This window comes from Entelurus aequoreus, linkage group LG15, assembly GCF_033978785.1.
Source record: "Entelurus aequoreus isolate RoL-2023_Sb linkage group LG15, RoL_Eaeq_v1.1, whole genome shotgun sequence".
Lineage (NCBI taxonomy): Eukaryota > Metazoa > Chordata > Actinopteri > Syngnathiformes > Syngnathidae > Entelurus > Entelurus aequoreus.
In genome coordinates, this window is record NC_084745.1 from 29,340,384 (window position 1) to 29,367,981 (window position 27,598).

At 39.2% G+C, this 27,598-nt stretch overlaps 1 protein-coding gene across 1 annotated transcript in view; it reads left to right on the forward strand.

Annotated features, from left to right (window-relative positions):
- Positions 1–25,561, forward strand: part of LOC133629991 (myosin-9-like) — a 385,153-nt gene extending 359,592 nt beyond the window's left edge. Inside the window, exons 21-23 of the mRNA XM_062021171.1 lie at positions 2,529–2,631; positions 12,657–12,783; positions 23,937–25,561. Of these exons, the coding sequence (XP_061877155.1) occupies positions 2,529–2,631; positions 12,657–12,782 (229 nt within the window). The 3' untranslated portion in view covers position 12,783; positions 23,937–25,561. The remainder of the gene's footprint in view (positions 1–2,528; positions 2,632–12,656; positions 12,784–23,936) is intronic.
- The last annotated feature ends 2,037 nt before the right edge of the window (positions 25,562–27,598 follow it).

Consider the following 27,598-nt stretch of genomic DNA (forward strand, 5'->3'; position numbering starts at 1 on the left):
ACGGAGGTAGAAACTGTTGAAGATGGTTGAGTTACACTCACTTTTCTCATTTTTGACAGACATTTAGGGGCAATGAGGGCACCAAAGAGCAATGTGTTCGAAGCAGAAGACCTAAAACTGCAGGTTTTGCGTTTCATTTGTTCAAGGGGAGGAGTTACAGCCATACGTTACCATAGCTATATGCGCTTTACTGCGTACCTCTTGCTTGGCCCCGGAATCAAGCGTTTGCTTGCCCAACAGAGTTGTTATTGGCGAAGTTGGTAGAGTGGCTGTGCCAGCAATCGGAGTGTTGCTGGTTACTGGGGTTCAATCCCCACCTTCTACCTTCCTAGTCACGTCCGTTGTGTCCTTGGGCAAGACACTTCACCCTTTGCCTCTGATGGCTGCTGGTTAGCGCCTTGCATGGCAGCTCCCGCCATCAGTGTGTGAATGTGTGTGTGAATGGGTAAATGTGGAAATACTGTCAAAGCGCTTTGAGTACCTTGAAGGTAGAAAAGCGCTATACAAGTATTACCCATTTATCATTTATCATTGTGACACCCAGTGGACACATTTAGATCAGCAGTTTCTTTCATTAAACAATTTCAGCTCAATTTTATACTTAGCAAACTCATCTGGCGGGCCGCACAAAACCTGTTTGCAGGCCTGATCCGGCCCACGGGCCGTACGTTTGACACGCCTGGTTTAGTGCATTAAAAACCTTTTTACCTGCACGCTGCCTCCTCGCCCGCCTGCGTTTTGAAAGCACAACAAACCATTGTCTCACACGACACGTTCCTAACAACAATATATCAGTGGTTCTATAACTATTTTTCCACCAAAAACCACCTCAGAAAACACTTGGCGCTCCAAGTACCACCATAATGACCAAAGTTAAAATACAGTTGCGTAGTAGGCCTAAGTATTAATTAAAAACAAAGGAGAGTTTTTATTTAGCAGGTATGTTTAGTAGTTTTGGCCACAGTAACATACACACAATGCACAAAACGCAACAACGATTCTCCTTATACAGTACATATTTACAGGCTTCTTGGGCATACCACTAGATGGAGCCACTAGTGGTACCAGGGCTACCACAGTTTGAGAATCACTGCAATAGAATCAACTACATTGTCAGGCTTGTCACTGACAGTTTGGTTATGTTTTAGTTTTTCCTCTGTGTTTGTGTTTTATTTCCTCTCAGCGCTCTTATTTTGGTTCAGTTTCCTGCTTGTCTCCCTTAGTGCTGTTTCCCCTCACCTGCGGCTGATTGGCATCCTGGCCACACCTGGTTTCAATCAGCCGGCTGCTCGCCGTCCAGTCAGTGCTGGAGTATTGTTAGCTGTTTCCTGATTCCTGTTTCCTGTATGCTGGTTCCTGTAAACTGTTTCCAGTTTGCCTGGTTCCTGGTTCCTGATTCCTGTTTTCCTGCATTTTATTTTTGACATTAAAAGTCATGTTTTCCTGCATCAAGCCTGCTATCTCTGCATCTTGGGGTTCATCACTAACACTTTGTGACATACAGTAGTTTTATGGAGTAGTATAACAATGTACAGCATTTACCTTGGAAAGTGGACTTCTACAGTATCTCCTTCTAGCTGCTTCTCTGTCAAACACACCATTAGCAGCTTCTCCATATTTTCATGTATACATGTCCGCGGTTAAGATATTATTTTAAAGTTAAAAGTTAAAGTTAAAGTACCACTGATAGTCACACACACTAGGTGTGGTAGACTTATCCTCCTTTGACCCATCCCCTTGTTTCACCCCCTGGGAGGTGAGGGGAGCAGTGAGCAGTGAGGGGTGGCCACGCTCGGGGATCATTTTGGTGATTGAACCCCCAATTCCAACCCTTGATGCTGAGTGCCAAGCAGGGAGGCAATGGGTCCCATTTTTATAGTCTCTGGTATGACTCGGCCGGGGTTTGAACTTACGACCTACCGATCTCAGGGCGGACACTCCAACCACAAGGCCACTGAGCAGGTCTTCAACATTCTTGGTTGGCGTTAGACTTATTCTGCTTCAGTATAGTGCAGACTAGCAGTGACACGCTCAAATTGCTTCGCAAGGTTGGCTACCAATTGGTCATGTTTTTGATGATTTCTTTCTTTAATTCAGCAAATATCATTGGCTTCTTCTTCTCAGCACTGTTCTCCCCACTCACTTTCTTCGTTCCAGTGCTCATAAAAGAAAGTTATGTCAATCTCGAGCTGTAAGCTAATGCGAGCGAGCCCTCAGCAAACTGCACTTTTAAATGTACAATTGTTATGATTACCTGGTAACAATTTAGTATGGGGAACATATTCACCATTAATTTGTTGCTTATTAACATGCAAGTTAGTAACATATTGGCTCTTAATTAGTCATTATTAAGTACTTATTAATGCCTTATTCTGCATGGCCTTATTATACAACCAACCCAAACCCTAACCTAATAACTCTAAATTAAGTATTTGTTACTTAGAATATTTTCCCCATACTGAAGTGTTACCGATTACCTTTGTATAAAATAAGTGATGTTTTCCTTAAAATGTATTTTATATTGTCAGACTGGAAAAAGAGACTCGTGTGGCCTTGAATTTGGGCATACTGGCCGACATGCAGACCAAGTTGCAGCACAACATGGACGCCGTCGGACTGCTGAATCAACAAGTGAGAGCACACACGCACACACACATACACACACACACACACACACCACACAAGGCTCTGTTAGAAACACTGCAGCCCACCCGCTGTTGAGCTCACACAGCAGAGCAAGACTTCATACGTCCGACTTCAAAATAAGAGGCACGTACATGCGAGGCGCACACATCCATCCATCTCCTCTTCCTAGGATAAAAGGTAGGAACGGGTGTGGTGTGGGCGGAGGAGAGCGAGGAGGCGGGATGAGAGCAAATGGTATTGGAGAAAAGCGGTGATGTCTCTTTCCAGCGGTAAATGAGTTCCCTTTGATGGCAGTGAGAGAGGGCTGTATATCAATACTGCTGGGCTGATCTCTCCATGACAGCGTAGGGAAATGGCCCGCTGTGATAAAACAATGTAGCGGGTGAGAAAAGAAACACACGTGGGGGGGGGGGGGGGGGGGGGGGGTTAGACTTTTTTTGTTTTGTTTTGTCAACAAAAGAGTCAACAAATCACCAAAAGGAGGACAAATCAAAAGTGCTCTTCAGCCCACTCAGTTCTGCAAAAAAAAAACTCTAGGGTCTGAAAGAAGCGGCCTGCTGACTGGCACTTGTTGACGTTGCAATGGTGTGTTTCTGGAATGCAAATGTGTGCACGTGAGGAAGGAACGTGTGTGACAGTGCATCTTCACATTGATCCAGTGGACTTTAGACACACGGATAAGACAGAAGTAGTATGTAGCAGTGGTGTGCCGTCAGGGCCTGCAAGGCCTTCTCTGCTGGCCTAACATAACCACAAATCATAATTAAAGATACAATTATTTGTGTAATTACTTTCCCTAAATATCTAAAAGTATTCATTGTAACGTTGGCGATGGCGAGGAGGCATGATGTGACGGATTGTTCCTCCTACGATGACAGTAGGAACTCCGGAGACAGCGTGCAGGTAGGGCAATGATTTATTTGCAATAAATAAATAATGTAAATGGGTTATACTTGTATAGTGTTTTCCTACCTTCAAAGTACTCAAAGCACTTTGACACTATTTCCACATTCACCCATTCACACATACATTCACACACTGATGGCGGGAGTTACCATGCAAGGCCCTAACCACAACCCATCAGGAGCAAGGGTAAAGTGTCTTGCTCAAGGACACGACGGACGTGACGAGGTTGGTAGGAGTTGGGGATTGAACCAGGAACCCTCAGGTTGCTGGCACGGCCACTCTCCCAACCGCGCCACGCCGTCCCCAATAAATCATTCACGAACAAAGGCAGGACTAAATAGCTTTCCGATCAATGCACAGGAACAGGTGAGCGTCCCGAACACTAATCAGAGGCAGGTGAAAATAATCAGCACCCATGACAACCAAGAAAACACAAAAACAGTGGTGCTGAAACAGAACTTAAATCACAAGTGACTCAAAACCACAAATAAACTATGATCTGGCACCGGATCATAACGTTCATATTCTCTTCATGCTCGTTCCAGTGCTGTTGTTTTTAGTTTTAGTTTTTATCTAATCAGAATTCAGCTAGCTTATGTTGCCATGCTGTACCAAATCTGCCAGAAACCTTCAGAATCATCAATGCGTCCGTGCACTGTAAGTGATCGGGGACATACAGGTGATAGACAGTTGCGATAGCCAATCAGATCACGAGTTGTTGTCAGTAAGGCCTTCTAGCTGGCCTCACGTTGAACGTGACATTTACACGTCCTGTGATTGGATACTCACCGGGACCGTTAGCGGATTAATTTGAGAACACATTGAGTTGAGAGACAGTTGCGATAGCCAATCAGATCACAAGTTGTTGAAAGTAACCTATCTAAGTGGCCTGATGTTAACGAGACTGTGATTGGATACTCACTTGTCATTCCAAAGTGAGTATCCATTCACAAGCTTCAATTTAGCAGGAAGCAGGAAGTGTTGCGCTGTAGCCATACCGGGATAGCAGAGAGGGAGAACAAAATGTTGTTTAGGTGGAAGATATGTATTTGCAAGGCCATTTTCAAGAAGGATATTTAAAGAGAAACTACATCTTGTGAAACCAAGCTAGCTCAGCTGTTCTGGCGATGAAATGTGGAAATGCTGTCCATTTCCATTCGAATAAGCCGATGACGAGGGGTACCACTGGTTTATACGGCGTCGAATAGGTGCAACAAATTGTGAGTTCAAATATTTAATTTTTCCACTTTTAATGTGTGTTGCAATTTTAATTTTGACAGTACCACATAAGATATATTTTAATTGCTGACGCGAGTTAATTGTTTTTTAAATGCGCCAGAAAATAACCCGTTTTGTACACTGTTGATGTGTTCAATGCACAGTAGGGCGTAAATGTGTTCCTGTATAGTATTTCTCCAACAATGGTCATGTGGTGACATAAATGATGGTATTTTGAGAGGTAATCTTTGAAGTCGGACATCACTGAAGGCCTAGGTGGGAAACGCACGGCCCGCCAATGGTGCATGGTGAGATAGGGGAGCACCTGTAAATTGATCTATTCTACATTAGGACCCTGTTTTGGATTACTTTGTATTGTTAGCCCAACAGGGACTTGCCTTGTAGTATCACTGGACATCAGAGGTGTGGACTCGAGTCACATGACTTGGACTCGAGTCAGACTCGAGTCATGAATTTCATCACTTTAGACTGGACTTGACAAAATGTAAAGAGACTTGCAATTTGACTTAGACTTTAACATCAATGACTTGTGACTTCACTTGGACTTGAGCCTTTTGACTTGACAAGACTTGCTACTTTCAGGAGCGCTCCGTATCTTTCAATGTGTACGTGTGTGTGTCTGTCAGCGTGTGTGCTGTCGGTACAACATCCAATCCAATTAGATCCACGTTTTTTCATCCGACATCATTCAGCCAATCAAATTGCAGGACAACCAACGAAGAAGAGCTGTCAAACAACGCGCCAGTGAGGAAAAATAACACCAAAGATAGTTTCGTTCGGGTATAAAAACTACGAGGTGGTCAACAAAAAACGAATTGCAGTATGCAAAAAATGCGGTTTGAAGATTACAGACCGAGACGCAACAACTTCCAACTTCGTTCGACATTTGAAGTTGCAAAAAGAATGGTAAGTTTTTGAATGTAAGCTAACGTTTATTGGCTAAGTAACGTAACTTTCATTTGCTATGTAGCGAGGCTGTAAACTCACTGCTAACGTTATTGCAAACATAGACATCTTATAAGTAGACGCAGCATTGGCTGCTGTGACGCGAGAAATTCTGCCGCCATCTTGAAGTGGTGATGAGGAGCCGGCGAGCAGCCTAAACTGACAGTTGACAGGTAGAAAACAAAGATGCCGGGCTGGTGTTCAGCGTTTTCCTGCTCAAATGAGCGGACTGTTGAAAATAGGAATCAGGGATTTACTTTTCACAAGAAAGATTTAACATTAACGTACTATTGGTTGTATTTTGTGAAAAGAATATTACCACAGAGTTAAAAATGAGCAAAGATCTTCAATAGGACTGAAATCGTAGCCGCTAGCAAACAAGAGTATGACCATAATATAATTGCTTGTCAATGAAATTAATCAAATTTAAAAATGTCATACTTAAATAACATAAAGTTGAAAGAAATTATGAAGATAAAGATTGTTTTAGCTGACATAAAGACTTTTAGGTGTTTATATATGTTTATGTTTAAGTATTTGGCAGATGCTTTTATCCAAAGCAACATAAATGAAAAATAAATATAAAACAATCACTGTAAACATTATCATTTAAGGGAAGAATGTAATACAAAATATAATTTCAAAGTGTCAAGACATAATAAACTCTCTGCTGCCGCAGCAACAGAGATACAGTCTATAGGTCCCTAAGCTATATAGACATCTAATGTATTCATTCATTTTTTTATGTAGGATATACGCATGTATATATAACCTAATCATATTGTTTCTTGAACTTAAAAATAGCTGACCGTTTTTTTCCCCCTTCTCTGGGATTATATTCCCAGTTTTGATCTCGGACGTCTGGTCACTTATAGCATATAAGAATATTCTATTACTGTGAAGCAAATTATGAATAATAAAACATGCCAAAACATGTGTCCTTTATCATAGCTACACGTATGACAAAAAAAAGTGTGAAAATCAGTGGTATTTAGTGAGGTAAGATTAATTAAATGCGCTGACAGTTTATTGTTCCTGCCAAATGAATTGCACTGAGTGGAGCGGATCACCACTCCAAGATGGCGGCCCAACGTCTCGTCAGCGCCAGTAGGCAGTAGCAGTCGATGCTGCGTCTACTTATAAAATGTCTATGATTGCAAACACGGCAATCTGTTGCGTCCACTGCAGTTCTCTACCTTATTCATACTTTTTGTTAAGTGATTTTTTTCAAGCAGGGTTGCATGAGGTACCTAGACTTAATGTTACGTTAGTCAATGTATCACACACAGTAACGTAACGTTAGACGGCGATCAGCAGCACCGCATATTTTAGCCACCTAAAAAAAGACAAACAGTCAAATAAAGGTCAGTTAAAATGTATACTATATTAAGAATATGTGTACATATTGCATAGGGCCTTGACATGTAAAAAGTTCAACTCTGTTCATTTTTATGTTCATGTATTTATTATGTTTTTCATGTGTACGCACACATAAACACATAAACAGTATGAGATGACATCAATGAGATAAGGTAAGAACAGGATAGAAACTGCTGTGGAACTAGTTAAAATGCAATATGCCATGGAAATACAACGTTAACACTTTTGTACAAATAAGTACAGTTGCACTTGTTTTTTGAAATGTGTTTATTCTGTAATGGAATGAGTTAAATGTTTAAAATGACTGGTTAATAGTGCTATTACGAAGTACAATTTGTTTTCCTACAATTTAAAACGCACTTGTTTTAATAAATAAATACAGTGTTTTAAAAGCATACACAATCTGTGTAAATATATTAGTCTGTGGTTAAAAGCAGTGGTCCCCAACCACCGGTCTGGGAACCGGCACCGGTCGGTGACACATTTGCTACCGGGCCGCACAGAGACATTAAATAAGTTATAATCGACCGCATTTTCTCCTACTTAACATTGGCCAGTCCTACCAGACACACCAATAAGCTTTTTCATAGATGTATTACAAAACTCCTGATAGGAAGTCGCCATTTGCTAGATTTGTTACATCTTTGTTACATGGCACAATGCACATGAATAAACATATCAAATGTAAAGGTGCCAAATCTTAGCGAAAAGCTAGGTTCCATCTGCAGTCCACTGCAGGTTGATGACCTAAGATCAGGGCAGATCAGGAACAAAGTGGATGCGCTGTTTTTTGGGCAGATGGAGAAGTGCTAAATTGTTGCATATAATAATCGTGCAGAAGGAAGAAAATACACATCTCCTTTGGCCTAGTAAGTTAAAGTGCTGGTATGATTGCACGCAGTCCTATTACTCAAGTAGTTAGCAATAACACATGTATTTACGCATGGAAAATTGGACCAAAAAAAGCTAACATTAGTGTATTTATGTATGAAATATTGCACAAAATATGAATACATAACTTTTATAAAGGAAATAGACAGGAATCTATTGGAACTAATGGCAAGTATTTGTATCTTTATTATATATCCATGCTCTTGTCCTTGAATGTGATGTATCACCAATAACCCATCAGATACTAAAGCCAAAAAACAGCCTACTACTAGCAAAAATTAGTAAAAAAAAAACAAAAGTCTATGAAGAGAACTTTTGCAAATTCAACATTATGGTCAGTTTTTTCATGTATTAATTTTTCATGCACCTATTTGCTATACATGTATTTATCCGCCACACGTGGAAGGCCGGTCCCTAAAAATAATGCCAACATTAAACCGGTCCCTGGTGCAAAAAAGGTTGGGGACCCCTGGTTAAAAGGACTCGAAACCCAAAATGCAGGACTTGGGACTTGACTTGAGACTTTCCAGTCTTGACTTTGGACTTGACTTGGGACTTGCCTGTCTTGACTCGGGACTTGACTCGATACTTGAGGGCAGAGACTTGAGACTTACTTATGACTTGCAAAACAATGACTCGGTCCCACCTCTGCTTGACATTATCTCACAAGAAGATAGGGACGGTTAGTTGCCAACAACTGATACAAATTGTGATATTTGTTTACATCATTGTGGCATTTTGGAAGGTTTCAGGGTACTTTTGAATGAAAAGAAGTATAGTAAAAATGGGAGTTGTGGTGAAGAAGGAGCTAAGCCGAAAAGAGTCCAGGACACATTCCACAAACATGTCTGACATGTGACACACAAAAACAAACTGTATTATTGAAATGTGTTGTTTTTTTCCACTCAGTATGCTTTATATGCCCTAGTAAACGCAGATGCTGCTAAACACTCCTAAATATTGCCTTATTGTTATTATTTTATTTATTTTTTTGAATCCTTCGGCAGAAAAAAAAACCCAACTCAAATGGACAAATCTTTTTTCTTTTCTACCAGTGTAGCACAATATTTCTGTGCAAAATCCCACTAAATTATCATGCCACAACACACAAACAAAAAACACTATTCACCTCTGCCAGCGGCTTGTTATGATTGATGATATTGTTATTAGCAACATAGCTCAACAAGTTATCCAGGGGGACAGATTTTGATTATAATTTTCATAATTGTCCAAAATGAGTAAGAAAACAGTGATTATGTTTTGAGGGTGACCCGGATCGCCCTCTGGATTTATAGGCTGTGTCTCCAAGGGATTTTCTTGTTTATTTATATATTACTATTATTATTTTACATGACTTGTACATTTCTATGAAAACATTTTTTTTCACAATGACAGTACTGTGATAATGCCTACTTTATCAACATAATTCCAATGATTTAAAGCATTTGCATTCTCACAATTGGTAAAAAATCAAACACTGAAAACACAATGATGTGTGGGGATAAAAACTGTCAACGTCTTTAGTTTCTTTTACAGCTGGAAAAAAAACATTATTTTGACTAATGCTGTCAATGCCTCTTAATGTGTATTGAACTACTTGAATGGAAGAGCAAACACATCATTTTTACACCTTCCTCACGCCCACCTTTCATCCACACTTATTTATGCAAAAGACCCAAGCTGTTATTTTTTTATTTTGTTATTTCACCCACTCAACCCTTTGCAAGTAGTATCCAAAAATGATGAAAATGAAAATGCACAAATAATGATGTGTGTTCATCCCTAAAATTTGATTGGATGTTTTGCTGTCAGAGCGACTAAATATTAAGCGTATTTGGTTCCTTTTGACACATCAACTTCCTGTCATTGGCTCCTTAAGGGTTAAGCCTAAACCCCAGAGTTATTTGTAGTCATCAGATTAGTGTGTGCTAGCGTAATATTAGTAAAACCTTATGCACTCATCTTGGTGCACACACACACACACACACGGACGTGTGCAGCTGTCATTACTCGTCTCTTTGTCGCTCCTCTTCTTTACTTTCCTGTTTTACTCACAGCTAAAAATACATGATTTAATTCATTTTTATGTGCCACTTTGCCTAAGTCATTACCATGCAAACATTTGCACGTTTTAACCTTAAATGTTAGCTAAATGTTTAAAAATGTGGCTTTATAGTGCGGCCTATTGTGTTACGTATTATACACATACAAACATATGTGTATAATACAAACATACTTTTCAAACCCAGTGTAATACCGTTTTTGATTCATTAGTACCACGATTCTATACTACTACCGGTATACCGTACAACCCTAGTGTATATTTATATATGGGCATATGTTTGTGTATATTTGTGTATACTTGTGTATACAGTATATGTATGTATGTATATATTGTATATGTATATATTGTATATGTATATATTGTATATATATATATATATGTATATGTATGTGTAAATATGTATGTATATATGTGTGTAAATGTGTATTTGAGTGTGTATATATTTATATATCTATTTATGTTTGTGTATATATATATACACAAATATATAATATATATATATATATCTGTTAAGTACTCATCTGGACTGTGGAATCATTGGCACACATGTTTGTATGTCAGAAACTGACATTTGGGTTTTATGTTTTTATTTTTTTTTAGTTTTATTGTTTTGTTTTTAATATATGTTTTATTGTTTTGTTTTTAATGTATTATATTATGTTTTTATATGTTTAAATGGATCTTAAGGTCTGCAATTAAGATTGATGATGATGATGATGATATATATATTCTCCTCCAAATATATTGCTGGGTACTGTGGCCAAACAGCTACATTTTTGTTTCATCTGACATCACATGGACAAAGATAAGACCTTCTGGAGGATAGTTTTGTGGTCAGATGAAACTAAAATTGAGCTGTGTGTTCACAATACCCAGCAATATGTTTGGAGGAGAGTAGGCGTGTCCTTTAAACCCAGGAACATCAAGCCTACCGTCAAGCATGGTGGTGGTAGTATTATGCTTTGGCCCTGTTTTGCTGCCAATGCAACTGGTGTGTCATGTCTGTGTTCATGTTTTTGTTTGGCCATGTGCTGTTTTGTTTTTTGGACACTTCCTTAGTTCCTGGTTTCACTTCCTTGTTTTGTTTGTTTCCATAGCAACTCATTAGTTTTCACATTGTCATGTCACGCACCTGTTCACGGTTAGTCACGCACCTGTTTTCACTTATCATGTCACTATATAAGCTTTTCTGTTTCTGTTGTTCGTCCTGGCGACATCACACCTTCTCCACACAAATGTATGCTCTGCACCTGTTTACCATAGTTCTTGTTTCATCTCATGCCAAGTAAGTTTTGTTTATTGTTCATAGTTTTGTGCCCACGTGCATGTCTTTTGTTTCATAGTCTAGTTTTCTACTTCCGCATTTGTGCGCGCCTTTTGTTTGTACCTTTTTGTTTGAGTTAAAAGATTAAACATGTCCTCACCTGCACGCCACGAATGGTCCAATTCATTTGCACCACGGGAGAGCAAACCACGCCACAGACCAAGTCCTGACATGGTGCTTTAAATGGGACAATGAAAAAGGAGGAATACCTCTAATTCTTCAGGACAACCTAAAATCATCAGCCCAAAGATTGTGTCTCAGATGCAGTTGGGTGTTCCAACAGGACAATGACCCCAAACACACGTCAAAAGTGGTAAAAGAATGGCTAAATCAGGCTAGAATTAAGGTTTTAGAATGGCCTTCCCAAAGTCCTGACTTAAACGTGTGGACAATGCTGAAGAAACAAGTCCATGTCAGAAAACCAACACATTTAGCTGAACTGCACCAATTTTGTCAAGAGGAGTGGTCAAAAATTCAACCAGAAGCTTGCCAGAAGCTTGTGGAAGGCTACCAAAAGCGCCTTATTGCAGTGAAACTTGCCAAGGGACATGTAACCAAATATTAACATTGCTGTATGTATACTTTTGACCCAGCAGATTTGGTCACATTTCCAGTAGACCCATAATAAATTCATAAAAGAACCAAACTTCATGAATGTGTTTTGTGACCAACAAGTATGTGCTCCAATCACTCTATCACAAAAAAATAAGAATTGTAGAAAGTATTAGAAACTCAAGACAGCCATGACATTATGTTCTTTACAAGTGTATGTAACCTTTTGATCGCGACTGTATATATATTTAGAAAGGAGGTGGAGGCAGTGTCGACACCACTGTGGATACTTTCTGAATGTTTAAAACTACACATCGCTTGTTTATTGCTTTCTTTGTACTCACATTGATCTCTGTCAATGTCATATATGATTTTTGCAATTATTTTTTTTCCAACTTGATTGCTCAAATGGCTTTGTTTTATAGTGTGACTCCCACATGCATACATTATAAACCATATCTAACTGCAATTGTACATGTGCAATTTTTCCATTTGGCCTCCAACATGCATGAAAGCAAGTGTGAAAGAGGAATTAAGAATATGATAGGCACGTCTGCGCTTTCATCACCGCGCCAGCCGCCGACTCGGCATGATTGATTTTTATCGGTAACTTTGAGTCAAGTGTTTAATTTGGTTGATTTAATTGTGACGCATCGCTTCAAGTTTTTCCTTTTTTTTAACATTATTTGTGTTATTTTTCTCCTGCAGTTAACTGCCCTCAGTGAGGAGAACAAGCGTTTGCGTCGGCAGCTAGCAGAGGAGAATTCCAAAGGCCGACAACCTCCATCGGCCACACCATTCCCCGATGCACACTGGCTGCATCTAAGACCCTAAGGTGAGCTCATCGACCAAGGCAATAGACCCCGCCTTCTGTCCCGCCCCCTCTTGATTCAGACCAGAGAGGGATTGGCCCAAATAAAACCTGCAGAACACTTTGACCTGTCACGGCTTTTTCACCTCAAGCTGCTCACTGGGGGAACGTGCTCAGTGTGAGGTTAACTTCCTGCAGGTCAAAGTCGTGTCCCAGGGTGCTCATCGCCTTCAGGAAGGAAACTGAGTGAATGTAGGAACGTTCAAAATCATTTTCGTATGATAGCACCTTTATTAGCCGTTGTAACTCGTCTAACGTGCATGTTCCTAGCACTTGGCATGATTAAAGACCTCCACTAAGGCCAAAAAGTCTCAAACACTATCGTAGAAATCTACCTATGTATTATGGTAAATGGATTATACTTGTATAGCGCTTTTCTACCTTCAAGGTACTCAAAGCGCTTTGACACTATTTCCACATTCAGCCATTCACATTCACACACTGATGGTTGGAAGGCCCTAACCACGACCCATCTGGAGCAAGGGGGAAGTGTCTTGCTCAAGGACACAACGTACATGATGCGGATGTCATAAGCCAGGGATCGAACCAGAAATCCTCAGGTTGCTGGTACGGCCGCTCTACTAACCGATATTGCCATATTTTTGCTGAAAGGATTTAGTAGAGTACATCGACAATAAACTTCGCAACTTTTGGTCGCTGATAAAAAAAAAGCCTTGCCTGTACCGGAAGTAGCGTGACGTCGCAGGTTGAAGGGCTCCTCACATTTCCCCATTGTTTTGAATGATGGCCGCCAGCAGCGAGAGCGATTCGGACTGAGAAAGCGACGATTTCCCCATTAATTTGAGCCAGGATGAAAGATTTGTGGATGAGGAACGTGAGAGTGAAGGATTAGAGTGCAGTGCAGGACGTATCTTTTTTCGCTCTGACCGTAACTTAGGTACAAGGGCTCATTGGATTCCACACTCTCTCCTTTTTCTATTGTGGATCACGGATTTGTATTTTAAACCACCTCGGATCCACTGGAATCCAGTGTGCTGTGGGGCCCTATTGTAGTGAATCACACCTTAGCCATCATAAATTAATCAAATATTTATTAGACACGTAAAAAATGTGATAAAGAACATTTGACAACAATCAAACTAGGGATCTAGATATCTTGTCAGAACACTCCTCACTCTTTTGCCTTCACCTTCATTGTCCATTCGTTTTTGGTGACTTTATATACTCTGGACCTAGATGTTGAGTCTGTGACATACATGGCGGACAATAACTGATACAGTCTGCTTTGCCAGTCCATAAGCATTCAATGTTTTCCGTAGTCTTCCCTCGACGGCCAGGTAATACAAAGCACACACTACCTTTTTTATCACATTCACGGGAGCCCGCATTCTCGTTGTCTCTCCTTCGACAAATGGACAAAGTTTTTTGATAAGTAGAATCACAGCTGACCTGGACATTGGAAAGTTCTCTTGCCGTCTAAGGTATTCATGTGTGATTTCCACAAGCGTCTGTACATGTAGAAGAATGAGAAACACGGGCATGTCTGGATGACTCGCCTCCATCTTACCAGTGGTTAGCTCCGGTTGTTATGAAGCTGGCTGTGGCGCGTTCTTTCTGACGTCACTTCCTGTGTGGGGCGCAGTCTTTCTGGCATCACTTCCTCTCCGGACTCAGTTTGTAAATGATCAATGAGTCCATACAAAGCTAAGAGCTGGAGATTCAAGAAATAGACGGCACACTTACCCGTGTAAAAAAATGTCCCAGGAGGGGGGCCTTAAACGATGATTTAGTGTGGCTGAAACGGGGCTTAGGCCAAATAATTATTCGTTTAAGGCAGGGGTGTCCAAAGTGCGGCCCGGGGGGCATGACCGCAGGTCATTTTTTAACGGCCCCACGGCACATTTTAAAAATACGATCGAAAAAAATAAAAAACATTAAAAGTGGTATTTAAAGAGCAAACAGGTGAAATGTAACAAGAAAATGTAGCAATGTTTACTCTAATCACACAAAGCTGCCATGTAGGCTGTTTATTTCTTTAAAAAATAATAATGAATCAAAACCAATGTCATTATGAATTATTGACCTATTAAAGGCTCCAATTACGTCACATTAAAAATTTTGAGATATTTTTTGGGGAAAATGTTGCATATTTTGTGTTTGCCATGTAAAAAAACGAGCTGTTTTTTTTTAAAGAAGGGCCTAAAACGAACAAACGAAAAACATAAACAACAATAAAACTTATAATTGACAGATAGATCTGAAGTTGATCTCGAGATTATTGTGTTAAAAGTAAACAGTAAAAAAAAAAAAATTATAAATTATTTTTTAACACTTTAATGAGTAGGACCCTTTTGGATCCCCTACAATTTTAGTGTGATTCGTTTTTAAGTGTCATTGCTCAAAAAATAATAATGAATTAAAATCAATGGTTGTATGAGTTATTGACCATTTTAAGGCTCCAATTATTATATAATCTCAAATACCTCACTTAAAAATTTTATTGGGTGAAAATATTGCATATTTTGTGTTTTTTTTTCATTAAAAAAAAGAGTTTTCTTTGACAAAAAGAGCATACAATTTAAATCTTTAAAAAATGTTATATTGACAGTCAGATCTAATGTTGATCTAGAGATTTAAAAACTCGAATAATAACACATATAATAATACTGAATAATGACACATTTTTTATATTTTTTAGACCAAAACCCTTTGGGGTCCCCGGGATCAAGCCTGAGTGGAAGCCTAAATGTATATTTTTTATACATATATTGTATTGGTTTTTTAAATAAAAAATATCAATATGGCCCCTGCTAGCTTTGATTTTTCCATGTGCGGCCCTCAGTGGAAAAAGTTTGGACACCCCTGGTTTTAGAGGTTATCCGGTTTAGTGTAGACATAGCCTAAGACAATCTCAATCAAACGTATTCACTGGGGAAAAAAATGTCCCAATGCTACTTTTAAGATAATGGCAAACAATGAAGCAGAATCATCAAACGTATAAAATATACTTTTTTATGTCACTGATACTGAAAGCGGTGTCTTATATCTGGGTTCAATCTTTATTCTTCTATTTCCATGCCCCATGTTGTCCTGCATCTACTGCAGTCCATGTGACCACCTGTCCTGTAATCGCCGCATAATGTGCCGGCATTCTCGTCTCCCCGTGTTTTAGATGTATTTTATACCCTGAATAGATATGTCTTTTTGTCTCTGTCTGTGTTGGAGTAGCAGGAAAAGAAATAAAAGCAGATGTAAGTCGTCACAGGATGAAAACACTCTTTATGGCACTTTTGTCCTGTGTGCCTATATAATAATAATTGAGGCAAGACAAGGCAAAGAAACATGCACAAACCTGTACTTGTGCCTAAAAAACTCGCCAATATACTGTGATAATGAGAAGTGTAGGTGAAAGCAAGCCTGAGACCACACACACACACACACACACACACACACACACACACACACACACACACACACACACACACACACACACACACACACACACACACACACACACACACACACACACACACACACACACACACACACACACACACGCACACACACACTTGTCCACCTGCCTACCAAATCTTTTTTTCTATCCTTCATTGATTCTCCACAAACTAAAGTTAGTTATGATTTCCAGTTCTGTTTTAATGATTCCAAGCGCAACTTTATGTCCTTGTTAGTTTGGTTTTCCCTCGTTTACTGTCGCACTTATATATATATATTTTTAAAAATGTTTCCCTTTAAGAGCAAAGACGCACCCGAGCAACACACACTGTCATTAAAAATAAAACCACAGGCTTAAAAAAAAGAAAAAAAACAAAAACTGGCAGGACTGAGGGGCGAGTCTGCGGCGGTGAAAAGCGTCCCCCTGGAAACAATGAGGAGAATGATCATTTGTTGTTCTCGAAAACCCGGTGAGGTTTCACAGAGGTTAAGCTTCCTTTTGATGTGTTTTTAACTCGTTTCAGCTCTGCCCAGGGATTAGTCAGCCTCACACAAAAAGACACACTTGGGCGCGCACACACACACTCCTAATTTCCACTCGGTGTCCTCGTCTCGCACAAAGGCGAAAAGAACAGGCTCCATCTTAACCTAATTTCATCAAATGAGCGTGTGTGGTACTTCAGCGGCGTATGTGTGGTCCTTCAATGGTGTATAACTAGCAAAATACTGCAGTATTTCATTTCTCTCCAAATTACTAGAATTCTTATTAGCTTACTAGGTATGATTTCTATAAAATATAAAACACACTAATCTCCTTTGCAGGCTAAATTAGGGCTTTAACAAAAACATTTTGAATGAAAATGTTCACATTTTTTTATTTATGTAAAACTTTGTTGCCCAAAACAACAATTTTAACATCATTAAAACATAAAATTTACTGTATAAGCCTTCCTAACTAAATTTTGACCGGGATCCGAACCCAGTGCCTACTGCAGTGTTTTTCAACCACTGTGCCGCGGCACTAAATTACATAATTACTAAATTACATAATTACTAAATTACATAATCTCCCACGGCACACCAGACTGTATCTACAGTCTGGTGTGCCGTTAAGAAAAGGCATTGAAGCTTAGGGAAGGCTATGCAGAACGAAACTAAAACTGAACTGGCTACAAAGTAAACAAAAACAGAATGCTGGACGACAGCAAAGACTTACTGTAGAGCAAAGACGGCGTCCACAAAGTACATCCGAACATGACATGACAATCAACAATATCCACACAAAGAAGGATAGCAACAACTTAAATATTATTGATAGCTAAAACAAAGCAACTGCAGGGAATAGCGCTTAAAGGAAGACATGAAACTGCTACAGGACAATACCAACAAAACAGGAAAAGCCACCTACTTTGAGACAAGAGCTATTGTGATGCATGGTTGGTTATGGTTTAAAGTCATATCCAACAATTGCGACAACGACTTTTTACTGTCAATATCGGCTACTGAGTTTATTTTTTTTTTATGTTTTCTGCTGGTGGTGTGCCTTGGGATTTTTTCAACGCAAAAAATGTGCCTTGGCTCAAAAAAGGTTGAAAAAGACTGGCCTACTGGCCGGGGGAGGAAATTGGCCATGCAATTATTATCAGTGATGGAGTAGGAAGGTGCTGGGAATATGTTTGCAGTCAAAGGTTATATGAAGCGCCCTGCCATTCCTTCATTGACATTTTACACACAAAACGGGGCCCCCACAGATTATGGGGCCCTGCGCACAGCGTGTGATCTGCATATATAGGGAGGGACGACCCCACTCCTTTGTGCTGAGAGTAACAGGAATGAACATGAAACAATGAAATTAAAATGTATTCCAAACTGTGTTCTTTCTATATTCACTTTTACACTATTTTTTTTCCTTCGAGGTTAAATATAAGAGCTCAATTTCGTCCCCGAGATTGTGTTTATTAAGAATTAGGACATTTATGTTTTTCCGGATACCAGCTAGTGTGGCTGTATAACAGTATGTTGTAAAAACCACACTTGCCAATGCCTTAATAGCCGCACTACACAATGAGTTGATATCCGATGGCTTTTAGCTCATTTACTAGCACTGCTCAATAGAGATGGGAATCTTTGGAAACCTAACAATTCAATTTGATTCCGATTCTTGAAGTTAAGACTCAATTCAAAATGTATTCTCTATTTAAACGATTCTCTTAAATGTATTTTTTTAATTTTTTTTTTATAAAGGATCCCCATTTGCTGATGCCATGGCAGTCAGCTAGTCTTACTGGGGTAATATGTTATTTGGAATGTAAATTATGGTAAAACATTTTTTAAAACAGGTTACCAGTTCCAAAAGCTTCTCTTACCTGCTGACATGTGACTTATGTGTGCAGTGTTGGCTTAAAAAAAGTATTTAAAAAAAATGTATTTACAAAAAAATAAATAGAGCAACTCCAACCCAATCCCAGCTTTACAATACTTAGGATAGACATGTAAAAAGCAATTGAGAAGTCATACTGCACAAATATAGTATTTAGTAACGCCATTATTTTCGGCAGAAACTAGTAGTCTAACGAGTTATTTTTTATATTCAGCAACTCAGTTACCGTTAATACATGATACGTTATTGCGTTGTTTTTTAATGTAGTATCGGCTAGAAACAGAAGATCTGAGTGTGTTTTATTGGAGAGTTGCAGTGTCATCCTTCTGAATCTTCTTGTGTCACAACGGGGAGAAGAGAAGAGGCGCGCTCTGTGTGTGTCTGGGTGTGGGTGTGGGGAGGGGGGCGTGTTTGTGTTTACTAACAAGACATCATGCGGAGCCGCAGTCGAGTTTCTTAATATGCAGATATTCTCACTACTTTTCTTTTGTCGAGCACAAAGAAAAGAACATTTTAGTTTAATGTAAGTTGTGTCTTGGATCAAAGATCCCATCTACTGCCCAAAACAGCAATTCAAATCTGCTGAAACAGCTACAAAAGCAACATGCTTCGACGAAGCTAGTAAAGAGAGACACAGACTCCGATGCCACTTCACCTCCACCTAAGGATTTTAACGGAGGCACTGCTAGCCAGGACAATGTTGATAGAGCCATTGCAGTGTATGTGCTAGAAGACATGCAGGTTATTTTTTTATTTATTTATTTATTTTTAGCTTTTTTTGTCCTGTCCAGCTTCTCAGGCAAATCATATAGTTGATGTAGATGCCCATATCGGCTGTTCAGATTTACTTTACAAAAGAGAAGTGTAGGATACTTCTCTTGTTGCCTTATTTGTATTTGACTTTATTAAATGTATTTATATTATCATTTGGTGCAGCCGGGCCGGAGCAGGAGGGGATAGAAAGAGAAAAAAAGGAAGACAGAGGGGGGAATTGTGGGGACAAGAGGGGGATTAGACAGAGAGACAAAAACAACAACAGCAAACACAACAACAACAACAACAACAATAGAGCAACATCAGCAAATACGACATGACAAATATGATGGTAAAAGTAATAGCAAATAAGCAGTTAGCGGAAAAAAAATAAAAATAGAGAAATTACAATGAGCATTATTACACTACAAATGGAGCAATACAAATACCAATAGAAATAGCGCTATTGATAATGAACAATACCCATAATTTACCTCTATTATCAACAATACAGTTGTTCAAATGCAACAATACATATACGTAATGATAACTAGAGATACGAAAGAATGCAGAAAAATGGAAGGGAAGAAAGATAAGCAACCTATATTAACCTTGTAGATTGTTATAGTAACAATAGGTTAAGCTTTGTCAGTGTGCCATGTGTTACCCAGTTTACCCTAGGGCAACAACGTTAGTATATGTTTGATGAAACGGGATTATGTGCATGAGTGTATTTATGTACAAACGTATATGTACTTGTATATGTACAGTACTGTATGTGTGTATGTGTTTGTACAGTGAATGTATATGTACAGTATGTGTATATGTATGTTTGTACAGTGAATGTATATATACAGTATGTGTATGTTTGTACAGTGAATGTGCGTGTGGATGTACGAACTTTGAGTTTGTAGGTATGCACTGGATTTGTGTATGTATGTTGGAGCGTAGGTACCTATGTATGTATGTATGTATTTATTTATGTATGTATGTATGTGAGTATATGTGTATTTGTATGTACAATATATTTGACTCCCAGTGTGTGTGGGAGCCAGAGTACGGCCCCAGCCACCCAGAGAGCCCAACCCACAAACAGCAGGTGTGGCGCCCAGGGAACCACGGACCACCGGCCCCACGCAGCCAGGCCGGCCAACGACAGGAACCCTAGAGCCAGGCCCACCGTGCCGCCCGTATGAGCTAGCAGCAGGCCGCAGACAGACGCACCCGGCAGAGGACAAGGCACGAGAGAAGAAGGGGACAGCCAGACCTCAAGCCAGCGAGAGACCACACCCCACACGGGAAGAAAGGCGGGACGCCACGCCCGAGGGGCCCAGAGACTCCCCGCAACCGGACGGGAAGACATGCAGGCTATTTCTACAGTGGAGTCACCCGCTTTCAAGCTGCTAATTAGAATGATACCGGCGTCACACAGCAAATGGCACGGAAAACATTTTCACGTACCTGGACACAGTGGACAGTGAGTACATAAACATGGAAAGCGAGCTAAAGAAGACACTCCAAACTCTGCCTCTGCTCATCATTCAGCACTGAATGTACACACACTCTGTCAATTATCTTATATACTCTTTCATTCTAGACTTCTTGAGTGTTTGATTATCACATCATTCTAAATGTATACACTATAAAGTTCACAAACATAAAGAGGGATCCTAGTGGGCCAGGCCAATCTTTCCTTTTCTCTAAACTAAAACTGGGGAAATGCGTAGAGTGTTCTGGGCTTCAGTACAGTGTTGATCTCCTGAAGACATGATTTTATTTCACAATTCCTTGAGAGAAAAAAACATGTATGTCATGTGTGCCTTCCTTGGGTCAAGCCAGGTTTACAGCTATATTGTTATTAAGCGGTTTGTTACTTATGTATGTTATGTTGCAGCTATTCAAAATAATGTTGTCAACTTGTTCTGGCCTGAAATAAATTGTCCCTTTGAAACATATCTTTGTCTTTGTGTGTTGTATGTAGACCACATTGCTTAGCAGAGTTCAGTGATGCAAATGCATGTCAAGTTCATCAACCGATTGTATTATTCTCAAGTGCAATAACAGTAATGAAATGAAAGCTAAAAGGACATTAATGGGAGCTTTAAAAAAAATAAGAAAAAAATAAGTAACTAAACAGTTACTTTTCACAGTAACACATTACTTTTTGGTGTAAGTAACTGAGTTAGTAACTGAGTTACTTTTGAAATAAAGTAACTAGTAACTGTCACTAGTTACTGGTTTTCAGTAATCAACCCAACACTGCCTGCAGTGAACCTGTGCTTAATACGCAGGGAGGGTGCGGTGCTCCACTTGCGGTATAATAACTTTCTAAATATTTTTTTGGGCAAAAAAAAAACCGAGAAGCATCAGCGCCTCTGCTGGCTTAAGTGAAGTAGCTTCGGCTATGCATTTAATTCCATTTGAGTACCAGTTAAAAAATGTTCTGTCTGTTATCGATGGAATAAATGCATGATTGTGACACATTGGTGAATACATAGTTACATTGGAAATATTCAATTGTTTTTTAATTTGAGAAATAATTTTGGTATAATTTCTTACTACTACACTATGGCTTGTTGATTTAATAGAAGAGACTGGTTTAGTAAAAAGTAGAGATAGCAATGATGTGTAAGCTTTAACTAATGACTGCAGTTCCAATTTCAGCCACAAGGGAGCAGAATTAAGTAATTCATTCTTTTGGAACCCCATCTTCCAATAGGTCAATGCGTTCAGATTTGATGCCCAGTAATCATTTTTGAACATTGGAAGACCCAGTCCCCCTTCCTTTGTAGATCTGAATAAGTGCTTTTTGGATATTCTGCGTTTGTTATATCCCCACACAAAATCTAGAACTAAAGATTCAAGTTTTTGGAAAAAATCTGCAGGAATTAGAATTGGTAAATTTAGAAAAAGATAGATACATTTTGGCAGGTTGATCATTTTGATAGCATTCACTCTACCTAACATAGAGAGAGGTAGGGTCTTCCAATACTCAATACACCCTTTCAGTTTCTCACAGGCTTCAGTAAAGTTCAATTTTAGTAATGATTCATAATTTTTATATATTTTTAAGCCGAGATAGGATATATAGTTTTCTGCAACTCTAACTGGGTTTTGACTGATCTTAACATTATCTCCTAGGAACATAAGCTCGCTTTTGGACCAGTTTATTTTGTAACCAGATATTCTACCAAAAGAGTCTACATATTCTAAAAGAAGTGGTAATGCAATTTATGGCTCAGTAAGTGTAACAAGTACATCGTCTTGATAAAGTGAGATGACACTCTGATGTGCCCACTGAAAATCCTTTAATATTAGAGTTCATTCTTAAACCAATAGCCAGTGGTTCTAGGGCCAAATTGAAAAGTAAGGGCGAAAGGCAGTCGCCCTGTCTCACGCCGCGATGCAATTCAAAACTATCCGATATTACACTATTGGTTATGACATATGATTTTGGTGCAAAATAAATTATTTTAACCCATTTTATCAAATTTTCTTTAAACCCAAATAATTTGAGAACATGAAATAGATAAGCCCACTCAATTGCATCAAAAGCTTTATGAGCATCCAGAGTCAGGATGGCTGCCTTTTTGTTTCCTGTGCAGTCCGAGTACAACAAGTTCAATAATCTCCGTACATTGCCAAAAGAAGGTCTGTCCGGGATGAAACCGACCTGATCCGGATGAATAATTTCTGTTATGTGGTTGCTTAACCTTGTTGCGAGTACCTTAGTTAGAATCTTATGGTCTAGATTGAGCAGGGAGATGGGTCTATAATTGGCTGGATCGAGTGGATATTTTCCCTTTTTTGGTATTATACATATATGGACTTCATACAAGGAGCTTGGAAGTTTATTGTTTACGAAAGAGTCATTTAACAATCTAAGTATTATAGGGCACAGTATTTCACTAAAAGCTTGATAAAACTCCGCACCAAATCCATCTGGACCAGGGCTTTTATTCACGTAGAAAGATTTCAGTGCTTTTACCAGTTCTTCATTTGAAATGCTATTATCTAAAGAGTTCTGATGATATGGACTCAGTTGAGGTAGGTATAATGGAGTATAAAAATCATTTAAATCATTAGGCGATATAGCTGAACTAAATTTATATAATTCTGAATAAAATTCTTTAAAGACATTGTTGATATCCTGTAAATGTGTCCATGTTTCACCTGTTTTTGAGCATATTTTGTGGATAGCAGCTTTGGCTTGATCTCCTTTGAGCTGTCAAGTCAGAAGTTTTTGTGGTTTATCAGATATTTCAAAATGTTTTTGTTTATTTTTCAGTAAGAGTTTAGATAATTTCCCGTGAAGAAGAGAGTTGTTTACATTTTTCAGTTTCAGCATCTTATTGTAGTCAGACTGCAAAAGATAATTTATATGAATATCTTCCATTTCTTTAATTTCTTTTTCTAATTCTTTCTGCCTTTTTCTTGCTTCTCTGAGTCTGAGACCTCTCCGTTATCATTCACCTCAATAAAATCTTGGATAATCTTGTTCATATACTCTTTAAAATCTTCATATAATAATAATTGTGGATTAAATCTCCATTTTTGTTTGGTTTTTCAGAGATCAATTTGGATCTGCAGACTCACAGGGCTGTGATCTGAGATGACTCTACTGTGGTACTCAGGATTACTGACATTGGACAGGGCAGAGGCTTCCACTAAAAAGTAATCGATTCTCGTGTAAGAATTGTGTACAGTGGAGTAAAATGAATACTCCCTTTTATTAGGATGTTTTGTTCTCCACATGTCTATGATATTTCTTGATCTCATAAGATTATTAATGGTTTTAGTTGAATCAGCAATTACATGAGATTTAGTTGACAATCTATCTAAAGTGGGATCCAAAAGGCAGTTAAAATCACCACCAATGTAGATGTGAGAGGAGCTATCATCAGGAAGTAGACCAAAGACTCTATAATAAAAGTTTGAGTCATCAGTATTTGGTCCATAGATATTCAAAAAAGTTACTGGGTAGGATGTAATATGACCATTTAATACAATAAATCTTCTGTTAGGGTCAATTATTTTTGATGTAAGTATGAAAGGCACATTTTTATGAAATAAAATGGCTACACCTCTAGCTTGTGAAGTAGAGGTTGCATGATAAACCTGAGATATCGAGCTAGCTTTAAGTTTGTGTTGATTGTCTTTACAGGGATGTGTTTCTTGTAAGAATAAAACATCTGCTTTTAATGCATTTCAGTGTGAAAAAACCTTCCCTGCTTTAATATTTTTGGCTAATCCCCTGACGTTCAATGAAACTAGTGTGATTTTTTTCTTACAAGTTGACATTAAAGTTTTTAGGGTATTTTATCTTTACATGAAAAAAAACCTTAGTAATTGGTAAGTTGAAATATGATTGTGCACCTCTCTCGTCCACATTCATGTTCAGATTTAGACATACACGACACTCACACCCCATTGTTCCCCCTTCCCTCTGTCCCCATTGTGTGTAGTTCAATGTTTTGGAGTGAAATCTCCATTGTGATGATGTCCATAAGACGTCGTGTTGGTCGATTCCCCAGTCCAAAAGTGCCCCTTTGGTAAGCTATGAAGCCGCACCGCTTGATGGATTGTACTGTGCTTCAACATACGAGTATTATTATGGTGTGTGTATAAGGTAAGACATATTATCTGGCGTTTTGTTTCGCAATATTATACAAAAACAACTTTTCTTACCTTCTGGTACCTGCTGATCTGTATTTGGGATCTGCATAAGTTCTGAAAAATTGTGTGCGTCCGCCTTTGTAGTCTGTGCCGATACCGTATCTTCTTGTTATGAATAGAATAGAATAGAATAGAAAGTACATTATTGATCCCTGGGGGAAATTCAGCACCACAGTTTGCTTACAATAGACAATACACATTTAGATATTTTTACATGTGAATAATATAAATACAGTCTATTATACAGCATTATTCACATGTGAATAATATGTGGGACATTTGGGACATTCATCCTCCGCTGTTGCCTTTTATAATATAGTGTAAAGTTTTTACTTATATGTCAGTAACCTCGCCATGAAAGCGCTAAAACATACGTAGTGCGTTTACATTATTCACCCAAGGAACTTTAGTTATTATTGATTTCCGGTCGGACAGTTTTTCACGGTACACATTTCCTGTGTTGTTGTTTCCTGATGAGGAGATGCTGCTTCGTTATTGATTTAAATAAAGTCTGAATGTCATTAAAACAGTTAGCTCCATCTTTTGACACTTCTTCCACTCCCGTCCTTGCATGCTACACTGCTTGTCAGGCTTGTCACTGACAGTTTGGTTATGTTTTAGTTTTTCCTCTTGTGTTTGTTTTATTTCCTGTCAGCGCTCTTATTTTTGTTCAGTTTCCTGCTTGTCTACCTGAGTGCTGTTTCCCCTCAGCTGTGGCTGATTGGCACCTGGCCACACCTGGTGTCAATCAGCAGGCTGTTATTTAGACCTGCCTTGCCCTCCAGTCAGTGCTGGAGTATTGTAAGCTGTATGCTGTGGACTGTTTGCTGTATGCTGATAGCTGTTTGCAGCTTTCTGTCTTCTAGTTCCTCGTTTCCTCTTTCCAGTTTGCCTGTTCCTGGTTTGTGTTTTTCCTGAATTTTGGAAATTAAATCCATGTTTTCCTGCACCAAGCCTGCCATCTCTGCATCTTGGGGTTCGTCACCACCAATACCTGACACCGCTACAACAAAGATGACGGGGAGAAGACACTGCCGAAGGTGAGCCACGTAAATAAGACCGCCCACAAAACGCTGCATCCGGAAGTGACTGTCAGAAAGCGGCTTGAAGATGATCTGTAAAACATAATCTATGCAACATTTTGACCAAAGAACCACCATTACATGTTATGTAGACCACATGGAAGTGTTTTCAATTAAGAAAAAAATAACAATATGACTCCTTTAATGCGCCCTATAATCCGGTGTGCCTTGTATATGAAAAACAATCAAAAATAGACCATTCATCGCCAGTGCGCCTTATAATCCGGTGCGTCCTATGGTCCGGAAAATACGGTATGAGGTCTTGTGCACAGCTGCTTAAATGCAGTGCTAGCATGTTTAGCAAATAATCGATCATTTGTAGAAACGGCTCTCTATTAGAAAAACAAAATCCAGCCTTTCGCCACAAAGGTGAGCAGGTAATATAACGAGCTGCGACTGTCGCTAATGTCCTAAAGTAACCTCTGTACTCGGGAAACTTCTGTCTAGCCTCTACTTCCGGGTTGGATTCGGGATCGGCTGTACTTCAACAGTGTACATTTTTAAAGACAAAATTGCTGGTACTTTTGTAAAACGTTCGCTGTGACTGGTGGGGTGGAGAAGCAAGGCCGCTAAGCTCGGTGGGGCGGGGTGTAGAGGGGTTTATTTGCCTCTAAGGACACACCCACAACAACGAAACATTTGCTGACAGACTCAAAAAGTCAATCAAAAAAATTGGACTGTGGAATAAAATGTACACAAAATTACCACCAAAGCATATATCTCAAACATGGAATCTAAATTGTGTAGAATCATAATAGGTCCCCTATAACTTGACCTGCCATATATATTTAGTTTGTCAAAACCCTTTTTTTTTAATACACTGTTCAAACCAGTGGCGTGCAGTCACTAGAGGCAGGGGAGGCACGGCCTCACCTGCCATCATGGAAAGAAAAAAAAAAGTAAAAAGAAAAAAAATTAATTAAATTGTTATATGTCTCCAGTGATTATACTAAAGTTATTTTCCATTTAACTTCACCAGTTTTAGATTATTTTTATTTTTACATTTGCTGTTCAAATACTGAGAAGAGACGGTGCGGTGATCAGCAGCCAGTTGAGGCACGTCACTGCGTTGTGCCTCAACATGGAATGTGCGCTATGACTCGGCTAACTGCTGGCCTGCTGTGCAGTGAGACCATATTGCTTTATGAATTATATTATACATTTCCATAGTTTAGTTAGCTGAGGTATATAATGTACAGTGTATTTTGTCAACAACTGTATGTGTGTAACGTATTTCTTGTGCTGAGCGATCATAAAACTGGAGGCTCGTCTCATAACCCCGCCTCCTGGTGCCAAGCAACTCCGCCGCAGAATGCACCGCCCGACGGGAGCGCCACACCAACCAAAGCCCACACCCAGACCCTCCACGTGCAAGACCGAATCCACCCAAAAAAAGTCACTTAACAAGAAGCCAAAAAGTGCAAAAACAACAATGCTCGCGCGGCGCGCCGGAGGAGCCGTGAACAGGGACACA